General features: G+C 43.4%; 2 protein-coding genes across 2 annotated transcripts in view; one reads left to right on the forward strand and one right to left on the reverse strand.

Annotated features, from left to right (window-relative positions):
- ACOX1 (acyl-CoA oxidase 1) overlaps window positions 1-2226 on the reverse strand; it is a 45468-nt gene extending 43242 nt beyond the window's left edge. Inside the window, exons 1-2 of the mRNA XM_054976312.1 lie at window positions 2152-2226; window positions 1109-1334 (exon numbers count right to left, since the gene is read on the reverse strand). Coding sequence (XP_054832287.1) covers window positions 1109-1334; window positions 2152-2226 — 301 coding nt within the window. The remainder of the gene's footprint in view (window positions 1-1108; window positions 1335-2151) is intronic.
- On the forward strand, window positions 1473-13261 carry TEN1 (TEN1 subunit of CST complex). The gene is made up of 4 exons (XM_054976899.1): window positions 1473-1556; window positions 5266-5384; window positions 7693-7850; window positions 12554-13261. The coding sequence occupies exons 2-4, from the start codon at window positions 5296-5298 to the stop codon at window positions 12685-12687; spliced, it is 381 nt and encodes a 126-aa protein (XP_054832874.1). The 5' UTR covers window positions 1473-1556; window positions 5266-5295; the 3' UTR covers window positions 12688-13261.
- The last annotated feature ends 878 nt before the right edge of the window (window positions 13262-14139 follow it).

Consider the following 14139-nt stretch of genomic DNA (forward strand, 5'->3'; position numbering starts at 1 on the left):
TTACTTATGGAAATAAAACATGCAAGTATGTAAAGGCCAGAGACAGAAGTCCACCATGGCCCTATAGTGTGACAGGGGAAACAAGACTGAATACCACCATTTTGAGGATTACAGGGGTTATTGCAGTGAAGTGTCCAACTCCTGAACTTAGATACCTTGTCGTCATCACCCATCGTTCCTATCTGCAATTAAGTAACTCTGCAGATGCATCTGACGAAGGGAGCTGTGGTTCTCAAAAGCTTATGCTACACTAAAGTTGGTTATTCTTAAAGGTGCTACAGGACTCTTTGCTATTTTACCTCAAAGGGTTGCCATTGGGGCAAAAAGCAGGATGAGAGAATTTTACACTGTCTTGGGTTTCTTATGGGCCAATATATGCAAAGCACTAGGGATGGAACACATAGCCCGTCAGTTAACTAAAAAGCATATTCAGACAATTAAAAAAGGAAAGCATTTTTTAAAGGCAAGTACCTACCGAAAGGATAGATACAGTTTAACAGAATCGTGAGTCTAACAAGGTCAGGCCTGTCTACCCTGACAGGTGGAGATCTTTCCTATCCCCTACTCTCCGATCCCTTGAACTGGAGAATAGTAAAGAGTCCAGTAGCACCTTTAAGACTAACCAACTTTATTGTCATATAAAAGAGCTGTGGCTCTCGAAAGCTTATGCTACAATAAAGTTGGTTAGTCTTAAAGGAACTACTGGACTCTTTACTATTTTGCAACTACAGACTAACTCGGTTAACTCCTCTGAATCTTGAACGGGGCAACTGAACCTGCCAGCAAAGCAGATCCGGCACCGCTTGAGAAGAGGCTTCCCCTCCATCCCCGCAACACAGGACGGAGTCTCTTTTCAGGTAGGGCCCGATGCGGCACCTGCAGGCACCGTCTGAAGCCACGGCTTCACCCGCCCCTTCCTGCTCTATTGTGCAGCCACGTAAAAACTTAACGCAGACAGCAACCGACTCCTCGCCGTTCGGTTCCGCTGACCGCTTCGGCGTTGGGTCGCTCCAGAAGGCAGCAGGCGGCGGAGGCAAACCCTGATGAGAGCCGCCCGCCGCAGCCGCGGCTTGTCCCCCTCCACCCCCGTGCCCAGAGCCGCTCTCACCGATCTCCTTGCGGCGGCGGGTTCGCTCGGCGCCGCCGTCCAAGACGTTGGTCAGATTCTGCGTGTCGAAAGACGCCGCCTGCCGCTCCTTGCGCAGGTCTGGGTTCACGGCCATGGCCAGGCACCGGCTGCTCCGCTCGGGCGCCGCGAGAAGGAAAGAGAACGAAGAGCCAACGACTCCCCCGGCTTTGCGAGAAGCGACAGGGATCCTTCGGCCCGCCCACTCCTGCCCCCACGTGACACAGGGCGAGCGCGCCCGCTCAGGCGAGGCCGGTCACGTGGCAAGAGGGGGCCACGAGGGGCGGGGCCAAAGGAAGGAGCGCAGAGGTCGGGTTCTGCAGCTCCGTCATTGGCTGAGGCGGCGCGAATAGCGAGGAGGAGGAGAAGGAAGAGGGTGGCGGGGATCCTGCCGGGAGTCGTTAGAGGCGGACTCTTCGGGTCACGTGAGTAGGGAATTCATCCCAATGAACGCACATAGGCGACGTGCAAAGGGAGGCTCTTTCGATCCAGACGGATAGCCGCGTTAGTCGGTGTGTAGTAGTAGAAAAGAGCGAGACTCTAGCAGCACCGATAAGACTAACAACATTGGTGACACCTCTAATTTTGTTAGTCTTACAGGCGCTCCTGGACTCTTGCTCTTTTCTACTGCGAGGGTCTTATGTTCGGGAGATCTACCCCCTGAAAGTAGTCGCAATTTTCAGAATTCCAGCGAAGGCAGTTTTAATGCAAAAAAGGTGGAGAAAAATATGTTTGGTCTCTAAGGTGTTCTGCGCTTAAGACACATGGTTACCCCGCTGAAACCGTAATCGTTGTGTTTTCCCCAATTGGATTTGGATTTTATACTCACGCTGTGAATCTTTCATTTCTTGTCCCCAGTTCCACCCCCTTCCCTCATACCTCCTATATAAAACGACTACGTAAAAAAGGATACGTTTGTTGCATTTTGAAGAAACAGGCTGCAGTCCGCGTCTCCACTAGTATTTATGCTGGAATAAAATTTGATTAGTTTTTAAAAGCCCAGCTGTAGTAGGAAATAGTACTACCAGAGTCCTGTCTGTTTTCAGAGTGTACTGGCGTACCCTTGGTAAATAGGCCCGTCTTTGAGTATTGCTTGCCATTACACAAAAATATGTCTGAATGATAAGTTTGCAAAGGAGAGCTGAACTCCTGGCCAAACGAGCTTTCCTTTCTCAGTAATGTATCAGCACTTACAGCAGTACTGTACTGTTTCTACTGTAGCAGTAGGAAAGAGAAAAAGTCCAGTAGCACCTATAAGACTTAACAAAATTTGTAGTAGGGGATGAGCTTTCGTGAGTCACAGCTCACTTCTTCACATACCTTCTTCACATATGTTTGTGACCAGCCCAAGGTCACTCAACAGCCTTACCGGGCAGAGTGGGAATTTAAACCATAGTCTCCCAGATTCTAGCCTGGGATAGTGTTTTGAAGAACAAACACATTTCTGGGGGGCAAGCACCTTGCACCACAGAGTATACACCACTACCAATTTCTTCTAGGTAATCCTTTGGTGTGCGGGGTCCCACAGGGAGCAATACTCTCCCCATTATTGTTTAACATCTATATGCACCCCCTTGCCCAGTTGATGCGAAGTTTCAGACTTGGGTGTCATCATTATGTAGATGACACCCAGTTGTATCTTATGATGGACAGACGGCCCGGCTCAGCCCCAGATGTCCTGGAACATGCTTTTGCAGCTGTGACTGGTTGGTTGAAGCAGAGTCAGCTGAAACTGAACCCGATGAAGATGAAGGTCCTGTACGTGAGCCATAGGGGATTAGGTTCGGGACTCCAGCTCCTGGCCCTCGATGGGGCACCGTTAATGCCAGTTCTGAGGGTTAAGAGCCTGGGGTTGATCTTGGATGCCTCCCTGAAAATGGAGGCACGGGTCACAGCGGTTGTCAGGTCCTCTTTTTTCCATCTCTGGCAGACCAGGCAACTTGTCCCTTACCTGTCAACCCGTGACTTAACTACAGTGATCCAAGCAATGGTCATCTCTAGGCTAGATTACTATAACTCACTCTATGCAGGGCTGCCCTTGAGCCTGACCGGGAGATTACAGCTGGTATAAAATGCAGCGGCGTGTGTTATTATGAGAGTGCCAAATAAGGCACATATAACACCATTCTTACGCAAGCTGTATTGGTTGCCAGTGGAGTACCGGATCAGATTCAAGGTTCTGGTATTGATCTATAAGGCCCTGTCCGGACTGGGACCAGCGTATTTATGGGTCCGTGTCTCCTCATATATTCCCCAGAGGACACTCCGATCAGGGGACAAACAGCTGTTGGTGGTCCCTGGCCCCAAGGAGGCCCGACTAGCCTCGACTAGAGCCAGGGCCTTTTTGGTGCTGGCTCTCTGCTGAAATCAGGGCCCAGCAGGACCTACTATCTTTTCACCGGGCCTGCAAGACAGTTGTTACGCCAGGCATATGGCTGAGGCTGGGCCTCCGCCGGCCTGGAAAAAGGGGTGAAGGCTGTCCCTGTGAAGGCTGTCCACCATCCTGTTTCAAATGTGTTGTTTTTAATGTACATGAATTTTTTAATTGTATTTTTAATATGTTGTTATCCGCCCTGAGCCCACTTGCGGGGAGGGTGGAATACAAATCTGAAATAAATAAAATAAAAATAAATAAATAAAATAAGGAAGTTACTTATCCTACAGGGTTCTTATGAAGACAAATGAAACAAACTGGCAAGAACATTTTAAACTATGGTTGTTGTGGGTTTTCCGGGCTGTATGGCTGTGGTCTTGGCATTGTAGTTCCTAACATTTCGCCAGCAGCTGTGGCTGGCATCTTCAGAGGTGTAGCACCAAAAGACAGAGATCTCTCAGTGTCACAATGTGGAAAAGATGTTGGCAGGTCATTTATATCTACTCAGGAGGGGTGGGGTTGAGCTGAGTCATCCTGTAAGAGTTTCCCAGGGTGTGGAATGCTAATGGCGGGAGGCTTCACTGTATCCTGAGGAGGTTCTTTTGCATATGGATTGGTGCTTGATGTGCTAATCTTCTCTGCAGGGCTATTGTCAGGTATACAATACCTGACAATAGCCTGGAATTGCCTGGAATAAGTGTTTTTGCCATATATCAAAGGAATTACTGATCAGATGGGAAAGTTTATGAAAAAGCATAACCTTCAAGCAGTATTCAGACCCACCCGAAAAATACAACAGATGCTACGATCAGCAAAAGACAGTAGAGACCCCCTCACCTCTGCAGGAGTATACCATATATCCTGCAGCTGTGGACAAGTTTACATCGGGACCACAAAGCGTAGCATCCAGACAAGAATAAAAGAACATGAAAGACACTGCAGACTTGGACAACCTGAAAAATCAGCAGTGGCTGAACATAGCCTAACTCAAATAGGGCACAGTATCTTATTCCAGGACACCAAAATACTGGACAACACTTCCAACTACTTTGTCAGACTGCACAGGGAAGCCACTGAAATTCACAAGCATCAGCAAAACTTCAACAGGAAAGAAGAAACCTTAAGAATGAACAGAGCATGGTTTCCAGTTCTGAAAAACACCAGGCTAACAAAACACTCTATACCCGACAATAGCCCTGCAGAGAAGATTAGCACATCAAGCACCAATCCATATGCAAAAGAACCTCCTCAGGATACAGTGAAGCCTCCCGCCATTAGCATTCCACACCCTGGGAAACTCTTACAGGATGACTCAGCTCAACCCCACCCCTCCTGAGTAGATATAAATGACCTGCCAACATCTTTTCCACACTGTGACACTGAGAGATCTGTCTTTTGGTGCTACACCTCTGAAGATGCCAGCCACAGCTGCTGGCGAAACGTCAGGAACTACAATGCCAAGACCACGGCAATACAGCCCGGAAAACCCACAACAACCATCGTTCTCCGGCCGTGAAAGCCTTCGACAATACATCGAACATTTTAAACCATTTAAAATGATATAAATATTGTGATATGAGAAATAGCCTAATATGATTTGTTTTTAGTGTGGTGAATTAAAAAAATAGTATAAGTGAACAGAAAATAAGTTTCATTTCTGTGTGGAACATAGCAATAGGATCTCATTGCTTGATATAAATAGGGATAGGCCTTCTTTCAAGTGGAAAATTCCCTTTAAATGGTTGTCTCAAATTTGGTTTATTTTTAGGATCTCCTTTCAAGAGCAACTGTAACAATGCTACCTGATGCTGCAGAGTATCACTTTCCTTGGGAAGTAAACGTGGTATCAGTACCTGAAGGAAAGACCCTCAGAACATTTGGCAGGTTTGTGTACTTGCAGCTGCAGTAGTAAATATGAGGAAAATAGCCTCCATAAAGGGCAAAGACAACAACCTATGGGATTCCTGCTCACCTTGTTACACTTATTTCCTTTCCTATGTTAAAATTCTGTTGCTTTTAGCCAAACTAGCTGTGTTTCTTTTCCTCCTCTCTCTCATTTCCCCGCAGTCTTCTCTTGCTTCAGAATTTGTAAGAGTGTTTTTATACAAAAACAAATGCTGTAGAAAGTATAATTGCTTTGAGTTTTTTAATTACTGTGAAAAATTAATTTCCCATTTCTTTCATTTCTGTTTATCCTTTTTCATTTTCTAGGGCCTCTTTGTGTTTCAGTTTCCTTACTTTAGCAGATTAACTTGTGTTGTATAATATTCACATTAATTTCCCAGCCTGGAGAAATATAACTACGCTGCCACTGAGCTATCATAAGCTTCTTTTTCTTTACAGAGGCTCTGTGTCAGAGAATAAAATCTGTGAGGCAGCTTTTGTTTAGCTCCATTTCTTTAACAGAACAATTCCTTATATTATCAGCTGGTTCCCACCTTGTGGGCGCCCTCATTTCTGTACAAAACAGAAATGTCCAGGAAGGCATTTTTACAAAGGGATTCGAACTGTAATCTAGTGGAACCTTCAGGAGGGCGCTTTTTAATAAGAGAGAAGGACTGTAGTCTATTGCACTCATTGGATCATATTGCTTTCACTGCATTGACTTCTGTTTTTGTAATCCATTTTCTGCAATGTCTTAAACTATTTATTTACTTCATTTATACACATGCCTTCCTTTCTCCTCGATGGGGACTTGAAGCTTCTTACATCATTCTACTCTCTTCCCGTTTATCATCACAACAACCCTCTGAGGTAGGTTAGGCTGAAAGCAGGGCTTTTTTCTGGGAAAAGAGGTGGTGGAACTCAGTGGGTTGCCCTCTGAGAAAATGGTCACATGGGTGGTGGCCCCGCCCCCTGATCTCCAGACAGAGGAGAGTTTAGATTGCCCTCCACACCACTCCCCTCTGTCTGGAGATCAGGGGGCGGGGCCACCACCCATGTGACCATTTTCACGAGGTTCCGGAACTCCTTTCCACCGCGTTCCTGCTGAAAAAAAAGCCTTGGCTGAAAGTATGTGACAGGCTGAAAGTATGCAACTGGCCCAAAGACACCCAGCAAGCTTTCATTGTAGATTTGAACGTGGGTACCCCAGATTCCAGTCTGACACTCCAACCACCACATACCCTCTCTCTCTTTAGGTAGCATTTTTTTAAAAAAATTAATTTTTTAAATTTTTTTTAAAATTTTTTAATTTCTAATTGTTTTAATCCAAGTCCTAGTCCTGTTGCTGTCTTTGTATACTTTGTAATCCGCCTTGAGTCTCAGCAAGAAAGGCAGACTATAAACAGATAAAGTAAATAAATAAATAAATAGTCACTGCTTGTTTAATTAAGATCAAAGTGAATAGCAGAGGATTAATTTGAGCACCTCACAAAAACTAATCCCAAAAATTCATCAGGATACAAGGCCTAGTCCTTATGAGAGCAAACTGCTAACTACGTATGTGGAGGAAATTGTTTGTTTAACTTAAGATCCTGAATCTCCAGAGCTAACCACCTCTGTCTTTTAACTTGAAAACTCTATGAGATTGCCATAAATGGGCTGTGACTTGACTGCCCTTTCCACTACCTTGTACAGAGCTAGTTAGGGAGGGGCTGCCACTCCTCACAGTGTTAGCGTCACACATGAAATGAGACTTTAACATGGTGATGTAGTCAAATTTGCAGTCACCACATGTATGTCTTTGGTAGTACAATGCTGTAAGGGTTGTACCATATGCTACCTTGACTATTAGGGTCAGCTCCAAGACTTTCTGTTCAGTCATTATTTTCTGCTTTCCAGACACAACATTCTTAAGCATGGCCATTGGAAACTAAGCATAATTATTCACAAGTAAAGCTGTTTAGTATCAGTGGTAATAACTACTCTAGAATAAAATGTAATCTGTGGGTTAACATTACTAACAGTTAAACTCTGCAAATTACATAGATTATTATTACCTCTTGAGTTTGATTTAGGCAGAGGGAAACAATAAATCTCTTATTACTTCTGACAGGTTAATATCAGGAATTGCTCTCCAGTGCAATCAAGCAATTACTGTTGCTATTAAAGGATGCTTTGGTTCTTAGTCATGTTAAAATTTCTTGCTGTATACCTGGTGTGAGTCCTAGGTGTTTTAAAACAATTTTTGAACAATATTTGCATCTACTTTAATTTAGCAATGTTTAAAAGCTAACATTTTGTCTTTCAGATTACACTCCTATGATTTAGTCAGCTCTAAAGCCATTTTAACAGCTCAACACAATAAAGTTCAACACCTCATCTGCATCTGTACTAAGTTTGTGGAACCATTCCAAGCCCAGCTTGGATCTACGTATATTGTCCTGGGGGAAACCGAACTTGGAAATGGTAAGATCATCTGAGAGTCCTCCTTTTGTGGGACGAGGAAATCTGTCTTGGGAATAGAAAGACCATTCTTGAGGCAGCTCTTTTGCTAGAAGTGAAATCAAATTGGCTCATTCATAAGATAGTTGTCCAGTTTGTTATTCCTTTTTGCTCTTTAGAACAATGACAGGGTTTTTCTTCATACTCAACTTATGCCTGATTTTCTTAGTAATCAATCCCCAAGCATTGAAATGGTTTGGATATGGTCAGGGGTCATTTCGTAGCTAGAGGAACTCATTAGCATAACTGATTTGCATGTGCCACACCCCCTGACATCACCTATCCTGGCTGTTTTGGACCCAATCCTGGCCATTCAGGGCTGCAATTGGGCCCAAAATGGCAAAAAGGGGCTGAAAATGGCTGAAAAGGGGCTCAAAATGGTCAGGATCGGGCTGCTGCTGAGCAGGAGAGTGATCCACCACCCGTCAGAGGTCAGAGGCGGGCCACGTGACATGTGACCTGTTTGGGGAACTGCTGGAACTGCGTTCCTGCGCGTTCCCCCTTGAAGTGAGCCCTGGATATGGTCCTTCTACATGTCTACCCTCCCTCAGCATTTTTACAATTGTGGAGTCAGTTTATTTAGTTCTGCATGTGCCTTAAATAATCAGGATTTTCAAGAGAGGATGCTCTTGTCATCAGTGGCATCATTAATGACATCGCAGCACACAGACACCCCTTTTATTTTTTGTGCATGCTTATATTGATATATATAAATCCAAACATTTCTAATTTCTCAAGAGGAAAAAATGTAGATTCTGTAATCAGATTGTTTACATGAGGTTATTTCAAGGAACAAGAACCTATCTTTTATGGAGGTGTTTTTAGTTGTCTACAGCACCATCCAGAGTGAAACGCTCTCGCAATTGAAATGCGTGAAAACTGAGATTTCCGTTATCTCTGGAAGTTCATATTGGCATTAATACATGCCTGTTCTTTTGGTTATCAGTGGCTTTTAGGAGGCTTGCAAGAAATTCTGAACAAAAAAGAATGAGAAAACCAAATATCTGTGATAAGACAAAGACTTCTTTCACTTTCTAATATTAGCCTCTTTTATCCTCCTGGGAAAAATGAAGCTAACCCCATTTTTAAAATATTGGATGTTTATATAGCTATGTATAGAGCAACAAATAAAAGTTCTACAAAAAGACCTTGTTTTGTTGTCACTTCTCTTTTTCTTATTTCTGGGTGAGTAAAATGTCTCAAAACCCACTGCTCCCCTCAGAACTGTCAAACTAAAATCAGCTGCACTTAGCATGTTGGCATTTCAGATCTATAGGGACAAGAATTCATTACATTTTTTCTCAACTTGTAGGCCTATAATGTATTTCAGAACACATGCATGCGTCAGAACAAAATTAGGTTTAAACAGGCATTGTTACTATTTATGATATTTATTTAGAACGTTTCCCAAGACCCTGCTAAAAGCAGTAAAACCAGGGCTTTTTTTCAGCGGGAATGCGGTGGAATGGAGTTCTGGAACCTCTTGAAAATGGTTACATGGCTGGTGGCCCCGCCCCCTGATCTCCAGACAGAGGGGAGTTGAGATTGCCCTCCGTGCCACTCAGCGGCGTGGAGGGCAATCTAAACTCCCCTCTGTCTGGAGATCAGGGGGCGGGGCCACCAGCCATGTGACCATTTTCTCCAAGGGCAACCCACTGAGTTCCACCACCTCTTTTCCCAGAAAAAAAGCCCTGAGTAAAACTAAATGACAACTGTCCAACTTAGCAAAACTAGTTTAGCTAAGTAGTACCCATTGTTACAGCGGGCTGGATTTTGATCTCCAGTCAAGCTGTTATTGCAATGACTTAAGGTATTAGGAATGGGGGCCTGTGAATTATCAAGCTGTCAGCACTGAAGGAACAGCCAACTAAAGCCTGGACCTTGAGATACAAGAACTGGGCCCATTTTCTACACGTTGCAAAGTAGAGATGTCAACCTGGCTTTCCCCACCTACTGCTGCCCAGTGATTCTGGTACGGATGCTGCGGTTTTTACGTACGTACTATGGAAACCTTGTTGCCCTTTTGTTCAAAGGGTATTTCCTTAGCGGACTGGCGATAATGATGTTTGAAGCTGGAAATGCGTTTTATTTACCAAATTACATAACCAAACTCTCAGCAGCTGCTGCATCTCTGGAAAGCAGCATTAGGAAAGGGTAACTTGCAGAAGAGAACTGAAAACTTGTGACCCTTCATCCTGTTGTCCCCCAACAAGGATTCCATTCCCTTGTTGGTGTTACAGGCACGCAATAGGAAACGGCAGCTGGGGGAATAGCAGTTGTCGGGTGGGAGGACGAGACTGAAAGGAAAGTGGCAATAGCAAAAGAGTTAAGAACTCCTCCTGCCCATCAGCTACTTTCCCCGTGCCATGTCCACTACTCTCGGCTCTACTTACTTTCCAGCACATAAATATCGGTTGAGTACACAATTTACTAGTAATGTAAAGTTCTATCCAGAGTGCTGGGAAAATACGATATCCCTTGCAGCAAAAATGGAACCTTTGGGGTTTTCCCCCCGTAAAGGCCGTTCCTAGATACCAGTGTTTCTTCAGCACCTTGGAATTTAGGGTTCAAGTGTTTATAGTAGCCTTGCATGATTGGCTGACGTAACTGAAAGATAATTTTGTTTGAGAAGCTAATTATCTTAAATGATATTCTTGGTAGCATATCAAGTGGCACTGGATGGCAATACCTTCTTGTACTAAATAATTACCATGGTAAGTAGTAATTCCAATGAGTCTCAGTTGGATTCCAAGGTACAGAGACATGTGGTTTATCTTATATAACAGCAAGTAGAACACAATAGAAAACAAGCCCAAGTTTGCAACCAGAAAAACCTGCCAGAGACAAAGCCAGTTTCTTGAAAGTTTCATGTATGTCTGAAAGTCATATCATAGATTGTTTGGTACTGATATCTGAAAGTGTATTATCTGTAGAACAAATATGTCTATCTCTTCCATCTCTCTCTGATTCGCTGATTGCCTATGCATGGTTACATTAAAAAGTTTGCTCTAGATTTGGGTTAGAAATGAGCCCTCCTCTCTTCAGTTTTTATTTCATGTACTTTCCTCCTGGCAACCTTTCTTTACTTCTCTCCTTCCCACTGACCAAGCAACCAATTTTTTATGTTCCCCCCCTATCTTCAGCAATATTTATTATTTATTTATTTTATTTGTCTCTATAGTGTGGAGCCAAAGCAGTTTTCATCATTCTCCCCTCATCCATTTCATCCTCACAACAGCCCTGTGAGGTAGGTTGGTTGAGAAGGTGTAACCAGCCCAAGGTCATCCTGTGAGCTTCCGTTGGATAGTAATGATTCTACTTGGGTGACCCAGATCCTAACCTGAACCTCTAACCGCTACACCTCGCTGGCTTTTGTGAGGTGCCTGCTGTTGAACAGTAGCAAGTAGCCAGGCCTGCGTGACATGCATATTGCCTGAGAGCATGCTGCTTGGTTGTTGTTGCTAGACTTGGCCTTAATGAGTCCTCTCTTGAAGGCCAAAACAGCTCTGGAAAGGGCCATACTTTTTACTAACAGAAACCATGACTTGAAGGCTGGCAATACTGTCGTGGTTGCCTGGTAATCCCCACCAGGGACACAACAGAAGGCATTCATTTCTTAAAGGTACAGGCACAGCTTTTATTATTTTGGAGAGGGAGTTTAACTAGTGTTTTGTTCTGTGTTGTTTTTAGATTTCAGATTATTTTGCAGGCCTGGTGCTTTTTTCAGGTTTGTAGAAAGATCCGTTCATGGCTCCAAAGAGCCAGTTTGATGTAATGGTTAAGAGCAGCAGGGCTGTAATCTGGAGAACCAGGTTTGATTCCCAATCCCCACTCCTCCGCTTGAAGCCAGCTGGGTGACCTTGAGTCAGTCACAGCTCTTCAGAACTCTCAACCCCACCCACCTCACAGGGTGATTGTTGTGAGGATAATAATAACACACTTCGTAAACCACTCTGAGTGGATGTTAAGGCATCCTGATGAGCAATATATAAATTGAATGTTGTTTTTCTCTGGATTGAAGTATCCACAGAACTGTACATTGTCGCCTCAGTAACGGGAATATCTGGGGAGTCCTGCACATACTCCCCTGCCCATCCCAGGCTGCTTCCACACACGTTGGATAATCCACTTTCAATACTCTTTAGTGAACATTTGGAACTGTTTTTCCATGTGTGGAACAAAAAATCCACTTCCAAAGAATTGCTAAAGTGCATTGAAAGTGCATTATTCAACGTGTGTGGAAATGGGCCCAATGTCATCCTGTTGGTCAGGGTAGGTGGGTCCCATGCCTCCTCCCCTGCACACTTCCAATTTTGCTGCTCCCATGGGAGGGGAAGCATTTCTGCTTCAGTTGTTGGGAGGGCTGCCAGGTTTCACACCTCCTCCCTGCCTCTTTCCAGTTTTGCCTCCTGAGCAGCTGAAGGGGGTCAGAGAGCAGTGGCCCCCTGCAGAACAGCTGTGTGTTCTGGGGTTTTTTTTTGGTAACCCTCTAGGTTTGTAGAAAAATCTCCATTCTCTTCCCATTGTCCTAATCGGTGGATGTAAGTAGCTGCAGATGGGGCCATGTTAGAATTAGATATATTGATACTATCCCAAGTTTCATTATTGACTGTGGAAAGTGTAAACCAATTACCCTGTATCTGATTAATTTCATTTTATATTTACAGATGAGATGGTACTAAAGGCCCGGGTGTTAACATGTGTGGAAGGGATAAACCTTCCATTGTTGGAGAAGGCCATAGAGGAACAGAGAAAATATTTCCAGGAGAGAGAGAAGCAGCAGGATGGAAGCAATTCTTAGTTTTGTGCTTTAGAAGGGATTCACTGCTGATAGACTTCTTGTTATATTGAACGTAGCCAATGCATCTCTTGGCTTCACTCCTCTGTCTACCATATACTGTACTGTTTTGCAGTGCTCTCTTGAATGCAACTTCATGGTTTCAGTGCTCAGAGAATGCAAATGTGCTTTCTATATTCTGGGATTGCTTCCCATTGTATTTTACAATGTTTGTAAATAACGACCATGTTTAGAATGCATTTTGTATTTAAATAGCTAACAGCTTTTGCAGATCTATATGTTAGAAGTTGACATATATTGTGGTGTTACAGAATTGTGGTATAAACTCATATTTCTTTGGAAGTAGACACATTTATTACACTTCATACACCATATTTTTAAATTATGGAAGCAGCTCTTAATCTCTTAGTGGCCAGGCTTTTAAATATTCTATAATAAAAATAAACGTTGACAGTGAACTCAAAATTGAAATGTTCTGTGATCTCTCTTTTGTGACACAGCCCTAAATCAGTCTAATTGCTCTCCCTCAAACATTCTCTGCTTAGGGATGGGTAACTTTGTCCAGTCCTTTGCTACATGGTCAGTGTGAGAGAGGTGTCCATCTGTCTGTCAGCAGAACTTGATGGGTACCTCTGTTTCATGACTTTGCTGCGATACTGAATAGGATAAGGACTCCGTAAGGCTGTTGACTAATGCTAATTGAGTGTTGTTGTTTCTTAAACCCTTGCTTAACATGCCAGTAGTATCATGACATGTTTGATTCCTGGAATTTCAAACCACCCATGACACTGTTGTGGAATTTATTCCAGGTCCACTGGTATTGTTACAGGCGGTACCTTTTCTGGTCTTGAAGAGAAAGGGTGTTCCTGCTGTGACAAATGATATGTTTCTCGTCTACTCATAGGAGACTACTTATTTTGTTGTTTTCTCTTTTTATATTTTAAATTGTACATTCTCGTCAGTATCTTGATGGAAAATCAGTATATACCTGCTATAAATAACAGCAAATAATTTTTAAAAATCTATGAAATAAAACCAGGGAGTCATGGTATGATCAAAGTACGATAGCCTCTGTTTTGTCCTTTTAGCTTCTAGGGAGAATTCAGGCTTGACTTGATCTAAAACCCACCTATTTGTCTATTTGGCCATTCACGGTATTCACAAAACTCTCCTGCATCACTGCATTTTAAATGAATCAATTTTCTTCCTGTCAGCTTTCTTCACTGTCCAACTTTCCCATCCATGCATAGTAAGTAAAGGGGAAATCCAGATAAAATCCATTATTTATGTTCATCACCAGTTATCAGAGTGTAGGTAGAAATCTGTATCAATTGTTCTTGCCTGCTTTCTGTAGCCTCCTGACTGGTTGATAGACATTAATGGAGTAGATAAAGCTGAAAATAATTTCCATAATTTTTCTTTTAGTATTATATTTGGTAACAGTCTCCCTCTAGT

This window comes from Eublepharis macularius, chromosome 4 (assembly GCF_028583425.1).
Source record: "Eublepharis macularius isolate TG4126 chromosome 4, MPM_Emac_v1.0, whole genome shotgun sequence".
Lineage (NCBI taxonomy): Eukaryota > Metazoa > Chordata > Lepidosauria > Squamata > Eublepharidae > Eublepharis > Eublepharis macularius.